The sequence below is a fragment of the Phacochoerus africanus genome, chromosome 8 (genome assembly GCF_016906955.1).
Source record: "Phacochoerus africanus isolate WHEZ1 chromosome 8, ROS_Pafr_v1, whole genome shotgun sequence".
In the NCBI taxonomy this organism is placed as follows: Eukaryota; Metazoa; Chordata; class Mammalia; order Artiodactyla; family Suidae; genus Phacochoerus; species Phacochoerus africanus.
In genome coordinates this window covers 136,918,474-136,943,433 of record NC_062551.1, presented here as the reverse complement: position 1 = coordinate 136,943,433, position 24,960 = coordinate 136,918,474, and the positions used below count along the sequence as shown (strand labels likewise).

General features: G+C 37.8%; 1 protein-coding gene across 1 annotated transcript in view; it reads left to right on the top strand.

Moving 5' to 3' along the window:
* The window catches only part of MSH4 (mutS homolog 4), a 112,456-nt gene that overhangs the window by 71,583 nt on the left and 15,913 nt on the right, over positions 1-24,960 (top strand). The window contains exons 12-17 of the mRNA XM_047788619.1: positions 8,545-8,681; positions 10,251-10,354; positions 11,897-12,021; positions 14,012-14,212; positions 18,569-18,687; positions 19,975-20,103. Coding sequence (XP_047644575.1) covers positions 8,545-8,681; positions 10,251-10,354; positions 11,897-12,021; positions 14,012-14,212; positions 18,569-18,687; positions 19,975-20,103 — 815 coding nt within the window. The remainder of the gene's footprint in view (positions 1-8,544; positions 8,682-10,250; positions 10,355-11,896; positions 12,022-14,011; positions 14,213-18,568; positions 18,688-19,974; positions 20,104-24,960) is intronic.

Below are 24,960 nucleotides of genomic sequence, written 5' to 3'. Positions count from 1 at the left end.
TTGTTGTCTTTTTGATAATAGCCATTCTAACAGGTGTGAGGTGCTGTCTCATTGTGGTTTTGATTTGCATTCCTGTGATGATTAGTGATGTTGGAACATCTTTTCATGTGACTGTTGGCCATCTCTATGTCTTCTTTGGAAAAATGTCTACTCAGATCTTATGCCCACTTCTTCTTATTATTATTATTTTGTCTTTTTTTTTTTTAGGGCCGCACCCGCAGCATGTGGAAGTTCCCAGGCTAGGGGTCTAATCGGAGCTACAGCTGCCAGCCTCTGCCACAGCCACAGCAACTTGGGATTGAAGCCGTGTCTGTGACCTACACCACAGCTCATGGCAATGATGGATCCTTAACCCACTGATCGAGGCCAGGGATCAAACCTGCAACCTCATGGTTCCTAGCTGTATTAGTTTCTGCTGTGCCACAATGGGAACTCCTATGCCCACTTTTTAAATGGGTTATTTGGGTTTGATATTGGGTTGTATGAGTTCTTTGTATATTTTGGATATTAACCCCTTATCAGATATATCATTTGCAAATATTTTCTCCCATTCAGTAGTTGACCTTTTCCTTTTGTTGATAGTTTCCTTCACTGTACAAAACCTTTTAGTTGAGTATGGTCCTGTTTGTTTATTTTTGCTTTTATTTTCCTTACATGAGGAGACATATAAAAAAAAATTTACTAAGACTGATGTCAAAGAGCTTACCGTGTTTTCTTCTAGAAGCTTTATAGTTTCAGATTTTTTTGGGGGGTAATTATTCTTTTTTCTTAATAATGATTTTTATTTTTTCCATTATAGCTGGTTTACAGTGTTCTGTCAATTTTCTGTTGTACAGCAGGGTGATCCATACCCATACATGTATACATTCTTTTTTCTCACATTATCATGCTCCATCATAAGTGACTAGATACAGTTCCCAGAGCTAAAGCAGGATCACATTGCTTATCTACTCCAAAGGCAATAGTTTGCGTCTGTTATCCCCAAATTCCCAGTCCATCCCAATCCCTCCCTCCCTCTCCCCCTTGGCAACCACAAGTCTGTTCTCCATGTCCATAATTTTCTTTTCTATGGAAAGGTTCATTTGTGCCATATATTAGATTCTAGCTATAAGTGATATCATATGGTATTTGTCTTTCTCTTTCTGACTTCACTTAGTATGAGAGTCTCTAGTTCCATTATAGTTTCAGATTGTAACATTTAAATCTTTAATCCATTTTTTTCTTTTTCTTTCCTTGTTCAGGCCACACCTGTGGCATATGGAGGTTCCCAGGCTAGGGGTCAAATTGGAGCTGCAGCTGCCAGCCTGTGCCACAGCCACAGCAATGTGGAATCTGAGCCGTGTCTGTGACCTACACCACAGCTCATGCTCATGGCAACACCAGATCCACAACCCACTGAGCAAGGCCAGAGATTGAACCCACATCCTCATGGATAATAGTTGGATTTGTTTCCGCTGTGCCGCAATCAGAACTCCTAAGTCTTTATTCCATTTTGATTTATTTTTGTGTGTGGAATGTGAAATTAGTCCAATTTGATTCTTGTAGCTATTAAGATTTTCCCAATACTATTTATTGAAGGGGCTGTTTTTTTTCCCATTGTATATTCTTGCCTCTTTTGCTAACTGCCCATGTAAGTGTGTCATTTCTGGGCTCTCTCTTCTGTTCCATTGATGTGTGTCTTTTTCGTGCCAGTATCATACTGTTTTGATTACTGTCACTTTGTGGTATAATGTAAATCCAGGGGGTGGAGCAAGATGGTGGAGGAGTAAGAGGTCTTGCTTTCCTTTTCCCACAAACACATCAAAAAACCACATCCACATGTAAAATGACTCAGACAGAACATCAACTGAATGCTGGCAGAAGAACTTAAACCTCCAAAAAGGGCAAGAAACTCTTGACATAACTGGGTAGAACAAAAGACAAAAAGAGAGAAAAGGAATTAGGATGGGACTAGCATTCCCGAGGGAGCTGTGAAGGAGAAAAGGAGCCCATATCCCTGGAAGCCACTTAACTGACAGAAAGACCAGCCGAGTTGAAGGAACCTCAAAGTTGCTGAGGAAAGCACAGCAGCTGGACTGAGAACAGCAAAGCAGAGTGAGAGCTGCACAGATCATCTGAACCACCAGCCTGGACACTTGGGCAGGGGCTGGGTGCTGAGACTCAGGCTCTGGAGGTCAGTCCCGGGGAGAAGACTGGGGCAGGCTGTGTGGGGACAGCCGGAGGGGCTAAAGAGCAGTGCACCATGGGCAGGGGAATGGTACGCCATGGGCTAGGGAGGGGAATGCCATGGCAGAGGGAACGAGGGAGAAGGTCTGGACCCACAGGAGAGACAAGGTGCCATTGTTGGGGTGGGCGAGAGGAAGAGGGGTGGACCACCATAGGAAACACCCTGCACTGGAGCCTGCACATTCCTGCGGGCCTCTTGCTTGTTTGGGAGAGACTGGGAACTTCTTGTGCAGGGTTGGCCAGACACCTCTTGTGTGGGCTAAGGATATCAGGGGGCTAAGTGTGATGTGGTGCCTCTTGCATGATCTACAGGTGGCAGGGACACACCACGGCAGTCGTCTCAGAGGCCAGAGGGATTCATGGCTTGCTACCATTGTGGGCCTGTGAGTGGGCTCCACCTGTGACCCCAGTCACCTCAGGGGTTGGTAAAAAAGAAAAAGGGCTCTGCAACCAAGTGCCATACGCTGTTGCTCTCACTCCCCTGGGAACACACCTGCCCTGCAGCTGCCCCTGCCAAATGCTCTGGGCAATACCTGCATGCCTGATCTTTGTCACTTCCCAGGATCTTGCAACTAGGAGCAGCCTTTGCAGCACCTCCTATGTAGGCTGAGACAGGTTGCTTCATGCAAGGTCTACAGGTGATGGGGGCAAATCACCACAGTTATCACTGACTCCAGAGGTGGTCGTGGCCCGCTACCACTATGGGTCCCTGAACAGGCACCATCTGCGGCTTGAATCACCTCAGTGGAGGGCATTGCAATTGAACACAAGTTGTTGTTGCTCTCAATCCCCTGGGAACTCATGCACCCTGCTGCTGCTACTGCCAAATGCTCTGGTCACCTTGTAGATCTGCCTAAGGCTCATTACCACTTCCCAGGGCCCTGCAACTAGAAGTAGCCTGTGCCATCTTCCTGAAGGTCCTTGCTGCTGTTAAGAGCTCAGCAACCAGGCACTGACTGCTGGCCCTACCCTGAAAACACACTGAGCATCCTGGGGATAATAACCTTCTCACACCAAAGAAAGAGATGGCAAATGTTCAAATTCCCACACCAAAAACAAATAGTAACTCCCACCAAAATACAAAGGGTACTTTTGCATAGATGTAGCCCTTTGAGACTACAGTTTGGCTTCCCCAAACCCACAGAAAAAGAAAAACCCAAGCAAGATGAAGAAGCACAGAAACCATTCCCAGTTAAAGCAACAGGAGAATTCACTTAAAGCAGTAAACAGTGACACAGACCCCTGCAATGTGACAGACATTGAGTTCAAAAGGGAGATAGTGAAAATACTGAAGGAATCAAGAGAGGGTATGAACAGTAACGCAGATTCCTTTAGAAAGGAACTAGAAAGTATAAGGAGGAGCCAAGAAAAATTGGAAAATTCATTTGCAGAGACCCAAACTGAGCTAAAGGCACTATAGGGCAGAATGAATGATGCAGAGGAATGAATTAGTGATGTGGAAGGCAGAATAATGGAAATCGCCCAATCAGGACAGCAGGCAGAAAACCAAATGGAAAAACATGAGAGCATTATAAGAGACTATGGGATAATATAAAGTGGGCCAATCTATGCATGATAGGAATTCCAGAAGGAGAAGAAAAAGAAAAGGGGGTTGAAAATATATTTGAAGAAATTATGTCTGAACACTCCAAATCAAAAGGAAACTGATATCTATCAAGATACAGGAAGCACAGAGGGCCCCAAACAAATTGAACCCAAACAGACCCACACCAAGACATAGTATGATAAAGATGGCAAAAGTTAAAGAGAGGATTGTAAAGGCAGCAAGAGAAAAACAAAGTGTTAATTATAAGGGAACCCCCCCCCCCATAAGGCTATCAGCTGATTTCTCTACAGAAACACTACAGGCCAGAAGAGAGTGAGAAGATACATTCAAAGGTCTGAGAGGAAAAACTTTGCAGCCTAGAATCCTCTATCCAGCAAGAATGTGATTTAAAATAGAAGGGGAAATAGAGAATTTCCCCAATGAACAAAAGCTGAAAGAGTACAGCAATACTAAACCCATTCTAAAAGAAATACTGAAAGGGCTTCTTTAAATAAAAAAAGAAGTGAGAAGAAATAAGATGGAGGAACCCACAATTGGAAAGCAATCACTGAAATAATCCAGCATGCAGATTTAAAAGTGGGGGGAAAAAACTACTACTGTAAAAGCAATGATGAACACAAGGAACAGCAAAAGGACAAACGTGAAGATGTTAAAAAGGACTTGAAAATCATAGAATGTGGAGAAGGAAAGTAGGAAAATCTAGACTTTTTTTTAAAATAATGTATTTGAGCCTATATGATGATCAGGCTAAAGCAAGCAGATACAGGAAGGGGTTAACATACTTAAAAATTAGGGCAACCACAAATCAAAACCAAACATGACATTCACAAAATCTAAGAAGAAAAGTACTCAAGCAAAAAATAAATGGAAATCATCCAACCCAAAAAAGAAAAGAAGAAAAGAGAAACAAAGAATCAACTGGAAAACAAGGTTTAAAATGGCAATAAATACATATCTATCAATAATCACCTTAAATGTCAATGGACTGAATTTGATGCCTCAATCAAAAGAGACAGAGTGGCAGATTGGATAAAAAAGCAAAAACCATCAATCTGCTTCAGGCAATATTACAAAGCCACAGTCATCAAGTCAGTGTAGTACTGGTACCAAAACAGACATACAGACCAATGGAACAGAAGAGAGAACCCAGAAATAAACCCAGACACCTATGGTCAATTACTCACACCATGTATGAAAATAAACTCAAAATGGCTTAAAGATTTAAATGTAAGACAAGACACCATCAAGCTCCTGGAAGAGAACATGGGTAAAACATTCTCTGACATCAACCTCACAAATGTTTTCTCAGATCAGTCTCCCAAAGCAACAGAAATCAAAGCAAAAATAAACCAGTGGGACCTAATCAAACTGGCAAGTTTTGCACAGCAAAGGAAACCTAAAAGAAAATAAAAAGACAACCTACAGAATGGGAGAAAATAGTTTCAAATGATGCAACTGACAAGGGTTAATCTCTAGAATATACAAGCAACTTATACAACTCAACAGCAAAAAAGCCAACAACCCAGTTGAAAAATGGGCAAAAGACCTGAATGGACACTTCTCCAAGGAAGATATATAGATGGCCAACAAGCACATGAAAAACACTCACCATCCCTAATTATTAGAGAAATGCAAATCAGAACTACCATGAGCTACCACCTCACACCTGTCAGAATGGCCATCAATTAATAAGTCCACAAATAAAAAATGCTGGAGAGGGTGTGGAGAAAAGGGAACCCTCCTACACTTTTGGTGGGAATGTAAGCTAGTACAACCACTATGAAGAACAGTATGGAGGTACCTTAGATAACTATATGTAAAACTTCCATATGTATGACCCAGCAATCCCACTCTTGGACATATATCCAGAGAAAACTTTCCTTGAAAAAGACACATGCGCTCGCATGTTCATTCAAGCACTATTCACAATAGCCAAGACATGGATACAACCTAAATGTCCATCAACAGATAAATGAATTAAGAAGTGGTATACATACACAATGGAATACTACTCAGCCATAAAAAGCAAATTAATGCCATTTGCAGCAACATAGTTGGAACTAGAGACTCTCACACTAAGTGAAGTAAGTCAGAAAGAGAAAGACAAATACCATATGATATCACATATCTGGAATCTAATATATGGCACAAATGAACCTTTCCACAGATAGGAAACTCATGGACTTGGAGAATAGACTTGTGGCTGCCAACGGGCAGGGGGAAGGAGAGGGACAGATGGGCTGCTCGGGGTTAATAGATGCAGACTATTGCCTTTGGAATGGATTAGCAATAAGATCCTGCTGTGTAGCACTGGGAACTATTTCTGGTCACTTATGCTGGAGCATGATAATGTGAGAAAAAATGTATACATGTATGTATAAATGGGTCACCATGCTGTACAGTAGCAAATTGACAGAACACTGTAAACCAGCTATAATGGAAAAAAAAATCATTATATATAAAAAAAAATCACAGAACAATATACCTCTAGCCTTGTTCTTTTTTATCAAGATTATTTTGGCTATTTGGGACCGTTTGTGTTTCCATACAAATTTTAAAATTATTTATTCCATGAAAAATGCCACTATTATTTTGATATGGATTGCATGAATCTATAAATTGCTTTGAGTAGTATGGTCATTTTAGTAATGGTAATTCTTCTAGTCCAGGAAATTGGTATATCTTTCTGTCTTGTGTCTCCTTTGGTTTCTTTCATCAGTGTCTTAGTTTTCTGAATACGTCTTTTACCCCCTTAGTTAGATTTATTCCTAAATATTTATTTTTTATTTATTCCTTTATTCACTTATTTTTATATATGTACCCATGGCATATGGACGTTCCTGGCCAGGAATTGAATCTGAGCCACAGTTGCAACCTACACGGTAGGTACAACAACCCCAGATCCTTTAACCCACTGTGCCAGGCTGGGTATTGAAATCATACCGCCACAGTGACTGGAGCTGCTGCAGTTGAATTCTTAACCCACTGCTTCACAGCAGGAATTCCTAGATATTTTATTCTTTTTGATATAATGGTAGATGGGACTGATAGTTCTCTTTCTGATAGTTCATTGTTAGTATACAGAAATACAATAGATTTCTATGTATTAATTTTGTATTCTGCAACTTTACTGAATTCATTCATGAATTCTAGTTTTGTGATAAAGTCTTTAGGGTTGGTTTTCTATGTACAGTATCAAATAAATGGAATAAATAACAAACTTTAATTTTTTAGTTTCTTTTTCTTTCAAAGTATTTATCAGAATGACCATCTTTTTGCTGCAGTGTTTTGTTTTGTTTTGTTTTTTCTTAAAAGAACACCTAAGCACATATTTTAGATGTTAAAAAGTGTTAGAGTTTGGAGTTCCTGTTGTGGCTCATTGGAAACGAACCCGACTAGTATCCATGGGGATGCAGGTTAGATCCCTGGCCTGGCTTAGTGAGTTAATGATCTGGTGGTGCAGTGGGCTGCAGTGTAGGTCACAGATGCGGCTTGGATCCTACATTGCTGTGGCTTTGGCGAAGGCCTGCTGCTGTAGCTCCGGTTCAACCCATAGCCTGGGAATTTCCAGGCTAAAAATTGTTAAGAGTTTAAAAGAGTAACAAAAGGAACCCTCATACACTGTTGGTGGGAGTGTAAAATTGGTGCAACCACTATGGAAAAAAAGTCGGGAGATTCCTTAAACAAAAAATAGAGCTACCATATGATCCAGCAATCCTACTCCTGGGTACATATCCAGAAAAAAAAAGAAAACTCAAATTTGAAAATATGTATGCACCCCCATGTTCATAGCAGCACTATTTATAATAGCTAACATATGGAAACAACCCAAGTGCCCGTCAAAAGACTGTTGGCTTAACAAGATACGATGTGTGTGTATGTGTATATATATAAATATACACAATGGAATATTAGCCATAAAAAAGAATGAAATGTTGCCATTTGCAGCAACATGGATGGACCTAGATATTATTATGCTTAGTGAAATAATCCAGATAGAAATAGACAAATACTGTATGATATCACTTATATGTGGAATTTTAAAAATTGTACAAATGCATATGTATGGAAAATGGAAACAGACTCACAGACATGGAAAGCAAACTTATGGTTATCAAAGGGGAGAGTGGAGGCACATTAGGAGTCTAGGATTAATGGATACAAAAAACCATACATAAGATAGATAAGCAAAAAAGATTTACTTTATAACACAGGGAATTATATTCAGTAGCTTGTAATAATCTATAATGGAATATAATCTGCACAAAAAAAGGAATCACTGTTTTTTTGTTTTTTGGGTTTTTTTTTTTTTTTGTCTTTTTAGGACTGCACCTGTGGCATATGGAGGTTCCCAGGCTAGGAGTTGAATCGGAGCTATAGCCACTGGCCTACACCACAGCCACAGCAATGCCAGATCTGAACTGTGTCTATGACCTACACCACAGCTCACGGCAACACCGGATCCTTAACCCACTAAGCAAGGCCAGGGGTTGAATCTGATCCTCATGGATCCTAGTCAGGTTCACTTCCACTGAGTCACCATGGGAACCTCAGGAATCACCATGTTGTATACATGAAACTAATGTGATATTGTAAATCAACTACACTTCAACTTAAAAAAGTAATATTACCTTCCTACTTATACAAAAAATAATGAGAAAAGTTATGTGATTTTTTTCTACACATAAAGAGTAATTTTCTCATTAAAATTTCTTTGTTTTGTTTTTGTTTTTCTTGTTTCTGGCCACTAGGAATGATATCGCAGCTTGCAGAAAAATATAGTCTTCCTTTAAGGACAAGTTTTAGCTCTGCTCGAGGATTTTTCATCCAGATGACTACAGATTGTACAGCCCTATTCAATGATAAACTTCCCTCAGAGTTTATTAAGGTTCATTCTAGAGTTCTAGTTAGAAAATTATTGTTTCTGATTTTACAGAATTGCATTTACATATTTTCAGACACTTTTTGTTTTACATGCCAAACTTCTGAATGTTCTGTAAATTGCTTCTCCTGCTCCTACCCACCCACCTAACAGCTTTACTAATTTAAGAGTGATTTAAAATATTTTTTTTTAGGTTGTACCATGGCACATGGAAGTTCAGGGATTGAACTTGTGACACAGCAGTGACCCAAATCACTGCTCTTACAACACCAGATCCTTAACCCATTGTACCACATGAGAACCCCCTGAAAATTTTGTAAAGAGAAATACCAAACACAGTGTTTCCCACATTTTGGGGAGCTTGGTATGGTTAAAAAAGGAAAATGAAAAAAGTCCAAAAGGATTTTTTTAAAAAATTTATATGTTTTTTAAATTTTATGGCCACACCTGTGGCATATAGAAGTTCCTGGGCCAGGGATTGAAGCCCAGCTGTAGCTGCAACCCATGCTGTAGCTGTGACAACACTGGATTTCTTAACCCACTGTGCCAGGCCTGGGATGGAATCTGCACCTCTGCAGTGACCCAAGCCATTGTTGTTGGATTCTTAACCCGCTGCACCACAGTAGGAACTCCCAAAAGGAATTTTTGAGCAAAGAAGTTTGGAAAGAACTGTACCATCTCCTGTTTTAGGTGGTTCTCAATGTATGTCCACCTGTTAAATGTTTAGAAGTTCTAAAATACAGAAATTTGCTTAATTTTTAAAAACCCAATATTGCCAAACCTTTGCACTAGGACAATATTTTCTTCTATATACATGTTAACTCCTTCACAGTATGCCATTTGGGAAAATCTAATCCATTGTAATCTTAGTTTTCTTTGCCCCAGAGGGGACCTTTTCACAAAAACAAACTGTTTGACTTTAAAATAGTATTGTATTGGAGTTTCCATTGTGACACAAGGAGATCAGCAGTATTTCTGGAGTGCTGGGACACAGGTTAGATCTCATGGCCCAGCACAGTGGGTTAGGGTCCAGAGTTACTGCAGCACAGGTCACAGTTGCAGCTCGGATCTGATCCTTGGCCCAGAGAACTCCATGTGCCATGGAGTGGTCAAAAAAGGAAACAAAAAAAAAAGTATTAGCAAGTAGTGAGGGATGGATGAAGTAAAGAATGCGTTAAGTGTTAGTAATGGGAATTTGCTGTTGAGTGAGGTTCAGATGTGGAGTAACAGCTAAGACAGGGATCAGAGGTAGAGTGAGGATTACTCTCTACTGTGGGTATTACTACTTATGGTAATAAGATGTAGTGTCTTAACATTTGTGCATGTCTACTTTAAGACCTGTGAAAATAGTCATGTCAGACGGATGGAGTTTAAAAATTCTGCTTTAGTTTTAGAAGCAGAAGCTTCCTTTTCTCGTTCACAAACATTGTTTGGGATTTTCTTTGTGATACTATACTTCAAAAATTAAATCGACTAACATAAATGCCTATATTTCTATTGTTTAAAATCTGTGTGTTTTTTACTTCATAGAAGTGTATATGTATCTTGATAGTTATATTTTTAATCTCCTGGCAGATTTCTAAAGTGAAAAATTCTTATAGCTTCACATCCACAGATTTAATTAAAATGAATGAAAGATGCCAAGAGTCTTTGAGAGAAATCTATCACATGACTTATATGTAAGAGCATTTGAAAATTTTCAATACTGAATTAAATTGGTTTAATTTGCAGTACCATGATAAGTTTCATTAATTGCCTTTTAGTTGAAAAAAGTTGTAAAGTTACGAATGTGAGCAAGGAAAGAACACTTGCTGGGAAAACAGTTAAAACTTTAGTATCTGACACTGTGATTGGGATCACTGAGCCTCACAGAATATTCAAGACAATCTTTTTTTTTTTAGGACCGCACTCATGGCATATGGAGGTTCCCAGGTTAAGGGTCAAATCAGAGCTGTAGCTGCCAGCCTACGCCAGCCACAGCCTCAGCAACACCAGATCCAAGCCTCATCTGCAGCCTACACCACAGCTCATGGCAAAGCCAGATCCTTAACCCACTGAGCGGGGTCAGGGATTGAACCTGTGTCCTCATGGATACCAGTCAGATTAGTTTCCACTGAGCCATGACGGGAATTCCAAGGGCAATCTTAATTACGAAAAATAATCAACATTATGCTAGGTTATAGAAAATGCTTTATACCCAGCCAAATTTCCATTGTGATAATGACATGAGACATATCTTGAAATATCTCTCATGCCTTAATACTTATTATGTCGCAACATCACAATAATGCCAGTCTTTTGCCTTTCATGAAACAGTAGCACTGCATCTAGAAATAAGCACTAGGACATGCAGAATTGGTGAGCTGAGATGGTAAAGATAAATGTTGGGCTTTCAAAACAATTTCAGGCATAGACCAAAGAGGCAATAAGATACAGTAAGTTTGGGGAACATATTTCTTCATATAAGGGAAAAAATATATTATGTCATGATATGATAACTCTGGGTTCCTGTTGCAGCTCAGTAGGTTAAGAACCCAACTAGTATCCAAGAGGATGCAGGTTCAGTCTCTGGCCTTGCTCAGTGAGTTAAGGATCTGGCATTGGTCGCAGATGTGGTGTAGCTATGGCTGTGACATAGGCCTGCAGCTGCAGCTCAGATTTGACCCCTAGCCTGAGAATTTCCATATGCTGCAGGCACAGCCCTAAAAAAAAAAAAAAAGTAACTGCCACATAAAATCTTAAATAATAATATTGTTAGGATGTGTTTGTGTGTTGGGGCGAGGGAAGGAGAGAGAGAGAGAGGAGAGGAAGAGAGAGAGTGGGTGAGAGAAAAAATACAATTTTAAATGAAATTTAACATTGAAAAAACAAAATTATTAGCAGATGGGATCAATTGAAGTATAGTGAGGGCTTGATTGGACTTATAAAATATTTATATTAAAATTATTTTATTAGTATTTAATTAAACCAGTAATTTCAAAACACGGTATTACCACACCAGAAGATAGATTCTTTGCTACTAAGTAACTGTGACCTTGAGCATGAACTTCAATTTCCTTATCTCTAAAATGAGGCAGTAGAACGATAGACTTTATCTGTAGTGTATAACTCAACTGTGAATATTATTTTATCCCAGGCAATGATTTTAATATTGTTTTACAAATCCACTGTATGTTGCTCTCTGAGATACATTATTTGTCTTACCACACATGTATTTTCAGGATAGTATGCAAACTGCTTAGTGAGATTTATGAACATATTCATTGCTTATATAAACTATCTGATACTGTGTCAATGCTGGATATGCTGCTGTCATTTGCTCATGCCTGCACTCTTTCTGACTATGGTAAGTTATTTTCTTTGAGGTAAATATGTTGCTTACTGAAATTTATGTTCCAGTCAAGAAATTTTACACAATTATGAATGCTTTATATATATATATTTTTTTTTTACCTGAAATATAGTCTCTTGCCTATGGGCCTAGACTAAGCTTCAAAATAAAGTGAAATTACCCTTAAAGTTTCTTTCAACATTGTAAATTGATAATAAGCTTCAATTTTTTAAAAGTCAGAAAAGTATTCACTGAGAAAATGACAAATGATAAAAGAAAGAAAATGCGAGAAACTTTAAAGTTTCCCCAAATAAGAAAGACTGTAGAGCTATCTCCTTGGTGAAAATAATGGTGACACAGATTTATAAAGTTTGAATCTGAAGATACATTAGAAGCAGTGTGATGCTAATACTAATAGACAGGAGAGAAATGAGTCTTGAAAGTCTTGAGCATTTTTTAAGCTAGTTCCTTAGATATGAGCATCCCAAGATCAGGAATTTTAGCATTTATTTTTATATCCCAGGTCTACACACAAGTCTTGAATGTGTTAAGTAATTTTCTAATATTAAATGAGTATTTCAAGTTAGTCACCCTTTGAAATTTCTTATCCAACTTATCAGTAATAACTGTACTCTAGGAGTTCCCATTATGGCTCAGTGGTAACGAACCCAACTAGGATCCATGAGGATGCGGGTTCCATTCCTGGCCTCGCTCAGCGGGTTAAGGATCCGGCATTGCTGTGCACTGCATTGTAGGTCGCAGAGGCAGCTTAGATCTGGTGTTGCTATGGCTGTGGTGTAGGCTGGCAGCTGTAGCTCCGATTCGACCCCTAGCCTGGGAGCTTCCATTTGCTTCGGGTACAGCCCTCAAAAGACAAACAAACAAACAAACAAAATGAAGCTGTACTCCAGTATGTGAATTTATGAAACTTGCATGTGATAATTAAGGTTGAGTAATTGTGGGCCTAATGACATTAATAAGATCAAAATTTCTAGTTAAAATCAGAAGTAATATTTCTAAAATATTATGTTAATTTACTTTTATAATTGGAGAAGTTATTTTAAAAATATTTTTCCTATTTGATATTTCTACATTTCTTATGAAAATGTTAAATTTTTCAGTTGGTATTTTATAAGCCAAAACTTTAATTTTTATATCTCCTTTGGGGTTAAAAACCTTATTTTAGGGATCAGCTATTTTAATAGTAGTTATCCTAACTATTAAATATGTGATGTTGCTCCCTTTTGAGAAGACCATCCTGAAACTCCAAACTTATAAATAATGAATTTTTGGTATCAAAAATATTAAAAATAATTAAAAAAATTTTCTAACCAATCTCAATATTGTAATTAATGCTTTCAAGTTTATTCATGTGTTTCATCTAGAGGCATGTAGCATTTTAATTTTTACTTGTCCTCCACCTTCTTTCTCCTCCCTTCACCTCAGAAATGATCCATTGAGACTTGATCATGATTTCTTTCTATAAATTAACAGTATCTTTGTGTCTGTTTTGTCTATCTTCTGAGATTTCTTTTCAGACAACATTTCTGTTATTTTGGACATACAATTATATTTTTATTTGGTTTACTCTATATTCATTACATCATTTGAAAAGCTAAGTATACCAAATTTGAAATAATAGTTAAGGCAAGGATTAAGTAAATGTGTAATTTTGGAGTACTTATAAATTGTTATTTAAAAGTGTTATCAATGGTTGGTTGATTCTTTTTGGAAATATGAAAATGTCATGAACATTTCATGGTTTTGTAGACTATCACAATGACAGGAACTAAATCTTAGATTTTTCTGGAAATGAATAAAAGTTGTGATGTGATTAAACTATGTCAATTATAATTTAGAGGGACTTAGGGTAAAATAATACTTTAATGATGCTGTTCCAAATTGACCATAGTAATATCACTGAAGTATGAACGATATGTACACACCACAAAATCTTTAAGTGTAAATACATTAATCTTTCAAAACATTCTGTTTTTCTCTTTAGTTCGGCCAGAGTTTACTGATACTTTAGCAATCAAACAGGGATGGCATCCCATTCTTGAAAAAATATCTGTGGAAAAACCTGTGGCCAACAATACCTATATTACAGAAGGGAGTAATTTTTTAATTATAACTGGACCAAATATGAGTGGGAAATCCACATATTTGAAACAGATTGCTCTTTGTCAGATTATGGCCCAGATTGGTAAGTTATGGATATACTTTATAGTTACAAAATCTGTTCCCCATTTAAAATATTTTGTGCCCAGTATTTTAGATCTAGCTTCCTAATTAACTGAGGAGTAGTTTGGAGTAGATTTTCCTATTTAAAGGTATAGTAGCATCTATTATATAGGTCATAATTTTTTATTATTTGGTATTTTATTAGGCTCCATCCAATTTGGATTATATTGTACTAAAAGTTTTGTGAGATGTAACAAGTAGAAACTTGCTTACTCTAGCTATTAATGTGTTGAGTATTACTAAACTGAATTGTATAATTATCTGAGATTCAAAAACTTTGTTGTAAGAAAAAGTGAAATAGGAGTTGCCATTGTGTCTCAGCAGGTTAAGAACCTGACATAGTGTCTGTGAAGATGTCTGTTTGATCCCTGGCCTTGCTCAGTGGGTTAAAGGATCTGGCCTTGCTGCAAGCTGTTGCGTAGACCTCAGCTGCAGCTTCGATTCCATCCCTAGCCTGGGAACTTCCATATGCCACAAGTGTGGTCTTAAAAAGGAACAAAAAAAAGAAGTAGGATAAGCTGCTTCCTTTAATAACTCATGTTATTAAATTACAACACTGGGCAGAGAAACATGTACTTAATTTAAGGGGTACCAATAACTTGCCCATAGCAAGTGATATGTTACACATACGTGCGCGTGCTCACACACACACACACGTAAATAGCTGTCACTGGCCCAACATTGTTACATATTTCTTGGTATAGAGGCATAACTCACCTCTTATTTCTGAAAACTGGGTTCCTTGAGAATTATATAAATCAAGAGAAGAGATACTTGGTCCTAAGGCAGTGGTTCTCAACCAGGGACAGTTTAGGTTCACCTCCTGGAATTTGGCAATATCTGGATACATTTTTGGTTGTCATAACTGAGGGGAATGTAAAGTCCAGGTATGCTGATAAATGTCCTACAGTGCACAGGACAGCCACCTTCTCTCTTTCACACCCCCAGCCCACTCACATAAACAAAAAAATATTTATCAAGCCCAAGGTGTGGTTGAAAAACCATAGTCTAATGTAATGGATTGTAAGGAAATACAGCAATAATAATTTTGATTATACAGTGCAAATTTACTCTTACTACTGGGAAGGAAAATCAGAGATGAATGAATGAATGGAAAGTAGATATTTTATTGGATTTATAATTTGAAAGGCCATCTTAGTTAACTCTCCACCTTATAAGAATACTGATTCATATGTGATGTAATCTTCTGTCTGAATGGTTATAAAGAGCTCTGTCCTTTCAAACACAGACTAATTGTTGAATAGCTGTAGTTGTTAGAACATTCATCATACTGAATTGAAATCTGACTTTCTTTTTTTTTTATTTCTTTTTTTTTTTTTTTTTTTACAGCTGCACCTGCAGCATATGGAAGTTCCTGGGCTAGGGATCAAATTGAAGCTGCAGCTGCCAGCCTATGTTACAACCGCAGCAGTGACTGATTCATGATGCATCTGTGACCTGTTGCTGCAGCTGTGGTAATGCCAAATCCTTAACCCACTGGGCAAGGCCAGGGATTGAACTCGCATCTTCACAGACGTTATGTCGGGTTCTTAATCCACTGAGCCACAATGGGAATTCCTGAAATTTGACATTCTGTAACTTCTATTCATTAGTCCTAATTCATATCTTCTACACATTTCAGAATATCTAGTAACTCCTGAGAATAGCCCTCCAAATATTTGAATAAAATTAGTATTACTTGGAGTTTCCATCGTGGCTCAGTGGTTAACGAATCTGACTAGGAACCATGAGGTTTCAGGTTCGATCCCTGGCCTCACTCACTGGGTTGAGGATCCAGCATTGCCATAAGCTGTGGTGTAGGTTGCAGACACTGCTCGGATCCCGCGTTGCCATGGCTCTGGCGTAGGCCGGCAGCTACAGCTCTGATCAGACCCCTAGCCTGGGAACCTCCATGTGCATGGGAGTGGCCCTAGAATAGCAAAAAGACAAAAAAAAAATGACTATTACTTTACTTCTCTTGTTACTATTCATCTACATCCTCTGAATACCTAACGTGTATGTGTAATATCTCATATGATCTGATTGTAAAGGAAACAGAAGGAGTTGAAAGCCATGGAAGTTAAGAATATAGGCTTTGGAGTTGGACCTAGCTTGTCTGGTTATTGGCTGTGTGATCTTAGACAAATTACTTAACCTCCTTAGTTTTTTCTATCTGTATATGAAAATTATAATAGTACCCATGTCTAAGAATTGTAGAGATTGAGCAAGATAATATGTATAAAATGCTATGGACTTAAGGGAAGGTATGGAAAGGACACTTTCCAAATAGAGGTAGGAGCACATTCTACAGCACAGAAGCAAAAGCAGTGTATTGTTCCCGAGGAACTACAAGGAATCCAGAGGCTTAGTAGTTCCTTTGCTTTGTAGAACAAAGAGTGGCTGTAGGAAGTGCAGGCCTAAAGCTGGCAGGATGGGCAGGAGTCAGATCATGAAGAGCCTTAGGTACTTAATGGCGATTGAACTTTATCCAGAAATCTATAGGTGCTGTTGAAGTTTAAGTAAGAGAATGGCCTGATTGGATTTGAGTTTTAGATAGATCCTTTTGGCTAATGTATAGTTAGAGAAGAGTCAGACAAGAAGGAAAAGACTAGCCAGTAGCCTTCTGTAATAATTTAGATAAGCCGTGATGGTAAGAGATGTTGAAAGCTTCTCTGGTGAAGGTAAGAGAGAAATGAAATTATGAAATATACCATATATGATATATTTTTTCTTTTTTTTTTTCTTTTTACTGTCACACCTGCAGCATATAGAAGTTCCCAGGCTAGGGGTTGAATCAGAGCTGCAGCTGAGGCCTTTGCCACAGCTTATGACAACACACCAGATCCTTAACTCATTGAGTGAGGCCAGGAATAGAACCTGAATCCTCACAGAGACAATGTCATGTCCTTAACCTGAGAACCACAATGGGAACTCACTTATATATGCTATGTTCTGTACGTGGTACTTTTACATTTAGTTCTCATTTAATCCTTCTGGAAATCCTAGGAGAAAATTTTATTTAAGATAGCTGCTCTCTGAGGTGCAATTATTATAATTGCCATTGTTATTATTATTACTTTGTTTATTCTTTATAGGGCCGCACCTATGGCATATGGAAGTTCCCAGACTAGGGGTCGAATTGGAGCCGCAGCTGCCAGCCTATGCCACAGACACAGCAATATCAAATCTGAGCCACATCTCTAACCTACGCCACAGCTGCAGCATTGCCTGATCCCTAACCCTCTGAGTGAGGCCAGGGATCTCACCTGCATCCTCCTGTAGAGTAGTTGAATGAGCCACAATAAGCACTCCTACTCTTTTTTTTTTTGTATCATCCTGACTTTTGCTTTCTTTTCTTGCTAGTCCTTATTCTTTAGAGTTAGATCTTATTCTTCATCTTTGCCTTTGTTTTACATCTTGGAATAATTTGGCTCCAATTATTTTACCATTTTCTCTATATAGAGTTCTGTATACATGGTACTTTTTCCATTCAACTATTTGTATATTTTTATCTTCTTATGGTTTTAGAATGGCTTTTGTATCCCATTTCATATAAAGGTAGGTACATTAATCATATTGATTTGTTTTCAAAAGATGAATATTTCAGATTAGTTAGGCACATAATTTCTCAGGCAGAAACAGTCTTATGGATGAAAATTCACCTTTAAAAAATTAAATGCTTACTTTCATTCTACTTGTGGATATTTCTGTATATTTCTAATAACATATATTTCCTAATATATCTTTCTCTAATGATTTTATCAACTTGAACTTCATAAGCATTTCCTTCAAATGTTCACATTTCAAATATTCTTTATCAACTAATTGTATTATTATTACCACCTTTGGCCATGTCCAAAGCATCCAGAAATTCCCAGGCCAGGGATCAAACCTATGCCACCACAACAACCTGAGTCGTAGCAGTGACAATGCCAGATCCTTAACCCACTGGGCCATAAGGGAACTCCATCTCCTAACTGTATTATTTGAAATTTTTATCAAGTTTGTAACATCTTTCTAATATACTTGAATGTGTATTATCTTTCTAATATTACTTAAATGTAACCTTTGTTGGTGAGCATTTTCATTTTTTTTTGTGAGGAAGATGAAAGTGGGAGAATTTAAGTGCTGTCTAAGGTTATATACAGTAAATGATAGAGCTGGGGCCATGTTTCTAACTCTGTATCCAATGATCTTTCCACCACATTAATCCTTAGATAGGCTACTAAATAATCCAAGTTGGTGGAAATTGCAAAATGTTGGTAGTACTTATATTTTGTAAAAACATCTCAGTTTACTTTGACCTTTCATTTTATAGGTTCGTATGTTCCAGCAGAATATTCTTCCTTTAGGATTGCTGAACAGATATTTACAAGAATCAGTACTGATGATGATATTGAAACAAATTCATCAACGTTTATGAAGGAAATGAAAGAGGTACTCAGACTCAGCTTTTCTTATGTTGAAAACATATAGAATTCTCCTACTAACAGTCAATATAATGTAAGAAAGTATTCTTATACTAGAGCATGCAAATATGTTTATACTCCTCTATAAGAGCCAGAGGGCAGTCAAAGACAGCTTCCTAATTTCTGTCTTAGGTGGAAATGGAAGCAAATGTTTTATTGAAAAATACAGCTTAAAAAGAAAGCTAGTGGTATTGAATGATAAAAACATGCTTTCATGTTTTTTTGTATGGAATATATAAAAGACTTCAGAAAACGATGACCTGCACAGGAACATTTTGCATAGTATCTATTGTTCACGTTGGTCTTGATTTTAAAAATAAAAGATCATTATGTTAGAAGTCTTTTAAAAATCATTCTCTTCTGTGCTTTTGTAGAATTTTCACTTTCTGTAACAAAGTATGTATCATCACCTATTTCTGATCTGAGCAAATGTCAATAAGCTGGAAGGACTAAAGGAATTCTGTGTCACTCTTGGTCTATCTTTAGTAGATAGGAATTACTGGATCACTATACAGTTACTTAATTTGCTTTAGATAAAGGGAGAATAAAATGATCATTTACCCACCCTATGTGACCTTTATGTAATTATTTAGTATGTATTGAATATCTCTGGGAGAATATAGCAATAGATTAGGTGCTCAAGGTGTATTTTTAAGCCTCACAAGAAGCTTAGTCCCATAGAAAGGTAAAATGGCCATGAAGGTTACTATTGTGTTGTGACATAGGTCTTTATTGGGCGTGGTTTTAAATTTATTTGTTTAATCAGGAATCAGTGGACTTGGATGCTTTGCCCTAAATTTTTCTTTTCATTTTAACCAGGTATAGAGGTGTTAAAATGAAAAGAAAAATTTCATTTTAACATCTGGCTATAGAGATGTTAAAATAAATTTGAGAGATAGTTTAGAGGGTTTTATGACAGCAATTGATTAGTCATTTGTAGAGAAGAAAATGACCATATTTTTGCTTTATTTAAACTTTTAATTCACTGCTTTATTTCATTGTATCTGAAGCATCAATATTTTAGATAATGGTTATTTATTGTGTTGTCTCATACACATGTGCATATGCCTATTTATGTACACATCACTCTTAGAATTATTAGTCATGAAAAGCAATGTGTTAGTTTCTGCTCAGCAGAATTTCTCTATAAAGTTATATTTTAAATGAACTAATAAAGAGACTAGATTTTCCTCATTTTTCTATGAGAGTGAAATCAGCTTGGTTATAAGGAATAATATTGAAATTGTATTTTCAGATAGCATATATTCTACATAATGCTAATGACAAGTCACTCATATTAATTGATGAACTTGGCAGAGGTACTAATACAGAAGAAGGTATTGGCATTTGTTATGCTGTTTGTGAATATCTGCTGAGCTTAAAGGTATTCTTCTCTATTTATTTTAAGTACATTAATTTTGAGGGTTTTTTACATTAATTTTTAATTTTTATTTTTTTATTGAATAAAAGATTATTTAAATTCTATAGTGCTTTACAATGCTCAAAAGTTTCATACAGATGATTTCGTATAATCCAACATTAACCCTTTTTTCCCCCCATTCATATATTGCCTCTCCTCACTTCCCTCTCCCAACTGATAACCACTCATCTGTTTTCTGTAAGTCTGCTTCTTTTTTGTTTTGCTCACTAGTTTGTTGTATTTTTTTGATTCCACATAGAAATGAGGTCATACAGTATTTGTCTTTTTCAGACTTATTTCACTTAGCATAATACCCTTCAAGTCCATTCATGTTGCTGCAAATGGCAAAATTTTATTCTTTTTTCAGACATAGAAAACAAACTTACGGTTACTAAAAGGGAAAGAAACGGGTGAGGGGAAGGGATAAATGAGGAATTTGGGATTAACAGACACTGCTATATAGAAAATAGAGAAACAACAGGACCCACTGTATGGTGCAGGGGACTCTACTCAATAATAGTAACCTATAATGGGAGTTCCCATTGTGGTGCAGTGGTTAACGAATCCGACTAGGAACCATGAGGTTGCGGGTTGATCCCTGGCCTTGTTCAGTGGGTTAAGGATCCAGCGTTGCCGTTAGCTGTGGTGTAGGTCGCAGATGTGGCTCGCATCCCGCGTTGCTGCGGTTCTGGCATAGGCCGGTGGCTGCAGCTCCGATTCGACCCCTAGCCTGGGAACCTCCATATGCCGTGAGAGTGGCACTAGAAAAGGCAAAAAAACAAATAATAATAATAATAATAATAATAATAACCTATAATGGAAAAGAATCCGGAAAAGAATATATATATTCTTTATATATTATAAAGTCATATATAACTAAATCACTTTGTGGTACACCTGAAACATTATAAATCAACTACACTTTGTTAAAATTTTGTTCATTATTTTTTATGGATGAGTAATAATCACTTGTCTATAAACATATACCAAATCTTTTTTATCCATTTATCTGTTCTTGGACATTTAGGTTGCTTCCATTCCTTGGCAATTGTAAATTATGCTGTTGAGTCCATTTTTTGATATATTCTTTATAAATTTATCATGATTGGATTTTCTAGGCACCTAAAAATAGCTCTTTAAACAATTTCAGGTGGTAAAAACATACCATAGCATTTATATTTTTGTTACTTCATTTCTGATGGAAGCAGGAATGGTTATTTTTTTTCTTTTTCTTTTGTGGGGTTGGGGGGGGCACACCTGCAGCAAATGGAGCTTCCCAGGCTAGGGGTCGAATTGGAGCTACAGCTGCCGGCCTACGCCACAGCCACAGCAACACAGGCTCTGAGCTGCATATGTGACCTACACCACAGCTCACGGGCAATGCCTGATCCTTAACCCAATGAGTGAGACCAGGGATCAAACCTTCATCGTCATGGATACTAGTCAGTTCATAACCTGCTGACCCACAATGGGAATTCGCTGGATTTGACTTTCTGATCTGATTAGATTTAGATACTAATGACTCTATTTCCAGCAGTAACGAGGGCACTGGTAGTCCATAATGTGAAATAGCAATAGAAGTATGCAAAATATCAGCATTTGGATAGTCTTCATCAACCACTTATAAGAAGCAAGGAACTGGGTAACTGTGTATATGATACTTTCAAACATTTTTGGTAAACTAACACATGAGATTATCTAGCTGTTTTTAATGTTGCTGGACAAAGTGAGGAAAGAAAAAGAGATGAGGTAGGAATCCAAATTCCTGAATAAATCTATGCATACATGACCTGAAAGCGTCTATGTGTGTCCTAAAGGATACTCTTACCTCCTATAGCCTGAGATTCCTGAAAATCAAACCCAGAATCTCATTTTGTGACTGGCTGAATTACAATGCAACTGATAGAGTAATACAGTTATAGGTGACTTGCAGCACAGGGCATTAAGATTTTGGAGCAAAGTCCCACCATCCTCTGTAGATAACTACTATTCTTTTGAGAAGCAGATCTTAGCCTGTTACTGTGCCTTAGTAGGGACTGAAGAGTTACCCACAGGGCACTAAGTTGTTATGTGACTTGACCTTACCATCATGAGCTGAGTGTTATCTGACCCAATAGCCATAAAGTTGGGTATGCACAGCAGCACTCTGTCATCAAATGGGAGTGATATATACATGATTGGGCCTGAGAAGGCACTGAAGGTACAAGTAAATTACATGAGGAAATGGCCCAAATGTTTATGGTCCCCAATCCTGCTAAACTATTTTCTCTCTCTCACCTTGCACCTGTGATGTCATAGAGAGTGCCCTCTGGTCAGGTGACAGAGGAAGAGAAGACTTTCCTTGTTTACAGATGCTTTTGCATGATATTCAAGTGCCACCCAAAAATGGACAGCCTTTGCACTCTAGTCCCTTTTTAGGACATCCCTAAAGGACACTGCAAAGGAAAAGTATCTGAGTGGGCAGAAATTCAAGCACTGTACCTGGTTGTTCATTTTGCTTATGAGGAGAAATGGCCAGATATACGATTACATATCAATTCATGGGCCGTGGCCAATGGTATGGCTGGGACTTGGAAAGAACATTTTTGGAAAATTGGTGACAAGGACATTTGGGAAAGAGGAATGTGGATAAATCTCTTTGAATAGGCAAAAAAATGAACATATTTTGGTCCAAGTGAATACTCATCAAATTGTCACCTCTGGAGAGGAGGATTTTAATAATCAGGTGGATGGGATGACCTGGTCTTTGGATACCAGTCAGCCTCTTTCCCCAGCTCCCCTGCATCACCCAATGGACTCATAAATAAAGTGGACATGGTGGCATGGTTGGAGGTTGTCCTTGGGCTCAGCAACATAGACATCCATTCACCATAGCCAACCTGGCTACAGCAACCCCTGAGTGCCTAGTCTGCCAGCAGCAGTGACCAGCTTTGAACCACTGATACTGTACCATTCCCTGAGGGGATCAGCCAGCTGCCTGGTGGCAGGTTGATTTCACTGGACCACTTCCATCATGAAAGCTGCAGCAGTTTGTTCTTGCTGGACTAGATACTTATTCGGGAAACATATTTGCTTTCCCTGACTGTATGACTTTGTAGAAACTGCCACCCATGAACTTAAACAAAATGCTTTGTTCATGACTGTGGTATTCCACACAGAATTGCTTCTGATTAAGAAACTCACTTCATACCAAAAGCAATGGGCCCATGTTCATGAAATTCATTTGTCTTATGTTCCCTGAAGCAGCTAGCTTGATAGTAAAAATATAATTATTGCTACTTAAGGAACTTTTTTCTAACCTAGTATTTTTAATGCCTAACACAATCCTTGTAATACATAGGCCTTGAAATATTATTTGTTAAATCAAATTAACCTGAAATAGGAAGTTTCCCTTGTGGCACAGCAGAAACAAATCCGATTCATATCTATGAGCATTTGGGTTTGATCCCTGGCTTCGCTCAGTGGGTCTGGGATCCGGCGTTGCTGTGAGCAGGGGTATGGGTTGCAGATGTGGCTAGGATCCCAAGTTGCTGTGGCAGCAGCATAGGCAGGCAGCTGTAGCTCTGATTGGACCCCTAGCCTGGGAATTTCCATATACTGCAAATGCAGCCCTAAAAAGCAAGCAAACAAACAAACAAACAAACCTGAAATAGAGTTTACAGAGTTACTGTAATATTGATTTGATATACTGCAAATGCAGCCCTAAAAAGCAAGCAAGCAAACAAACAAACCTGAAATAGAGTTTACAGAGTTACTGTAATATTGATTTGATATATAAATTTTGAGAACATTATTGTTATTATGAACATGGTTCCTAGCTTCTAAATAGTTTACTGGGTTTCTAAATATTCTCCTATTTTTAATTAATTTGGTTTGTTTTATACCCCCTTTTGATTTGTTAGTAGTCAGTTGAGATTTATTATTTTTCTATCATATACAAAACCATTCCTTGCTGCCCCCTTTCCATAGCTGATAGCCTTTTGCCGTCATATATTTTCTTCTAATGTCTTAATATTTAAATTATCCACTTATCACCTCTTTAGTTTCGCCCTAGTGTCTAAAAACGTAACTAGTTATTCAACTCTCTTTCTGCTTCAGTAACTCTAGGCAGGAAGCCACTGTTCTGGACGTAAGTCACTTGAGCAACCTCTGTCAAAATCACCTACAGTACTTAGGGAAAATGCATTTCCTATTGCCCTCAATTACAGCTTCTCATTGAAATGTGAGGGGGATAAGCACCAAGAATTTTCATCTTTAACAAACTCCCCAGGGAATTCCTAAAGTTTAAGTATCATTGTACTAAGCAGTGTTCTCAATATTTTTTCCCCTATAAGTATCTAACCCAAACACAATGCAAATATAAAAAAAAAGGAAAACAAAAAACACCTTTGCAATTTCAAATAACTAAGACAATCCATTGATTTCACTTTCCCAAAACTGCTATATGGAAGAAAGCTACTTTTATTTATTTAAAAAAAATTAATTAATTGATTTTTTTTTTTTTTAATGGCTGTACCTTCAGCATATGGAGGTTCCTGGGTCAGGGATCAAATCCGGGCCTCAGCTATGACCTATGCCACAGCTGCAGCAACTCCAGATCCTTAATCCGCTTTGCTGGGCTGGGGATTGAACCCATGCCGCCACAGAAATGCCAGATCCTTGACATGCTGCACCACAGTGAGAACTCCAGAAGCTACTTCTTTTTTTTTTCTTTTGTCTTTTTTTTGTTGTTTGTTGTTGTTGTTGTTGCTATTTCTTGGGCCGCTCCCGCGGCATATGGAGGTTCCCAGGCTAGGGGTCGAATCGGAGCTGCAGCCACCG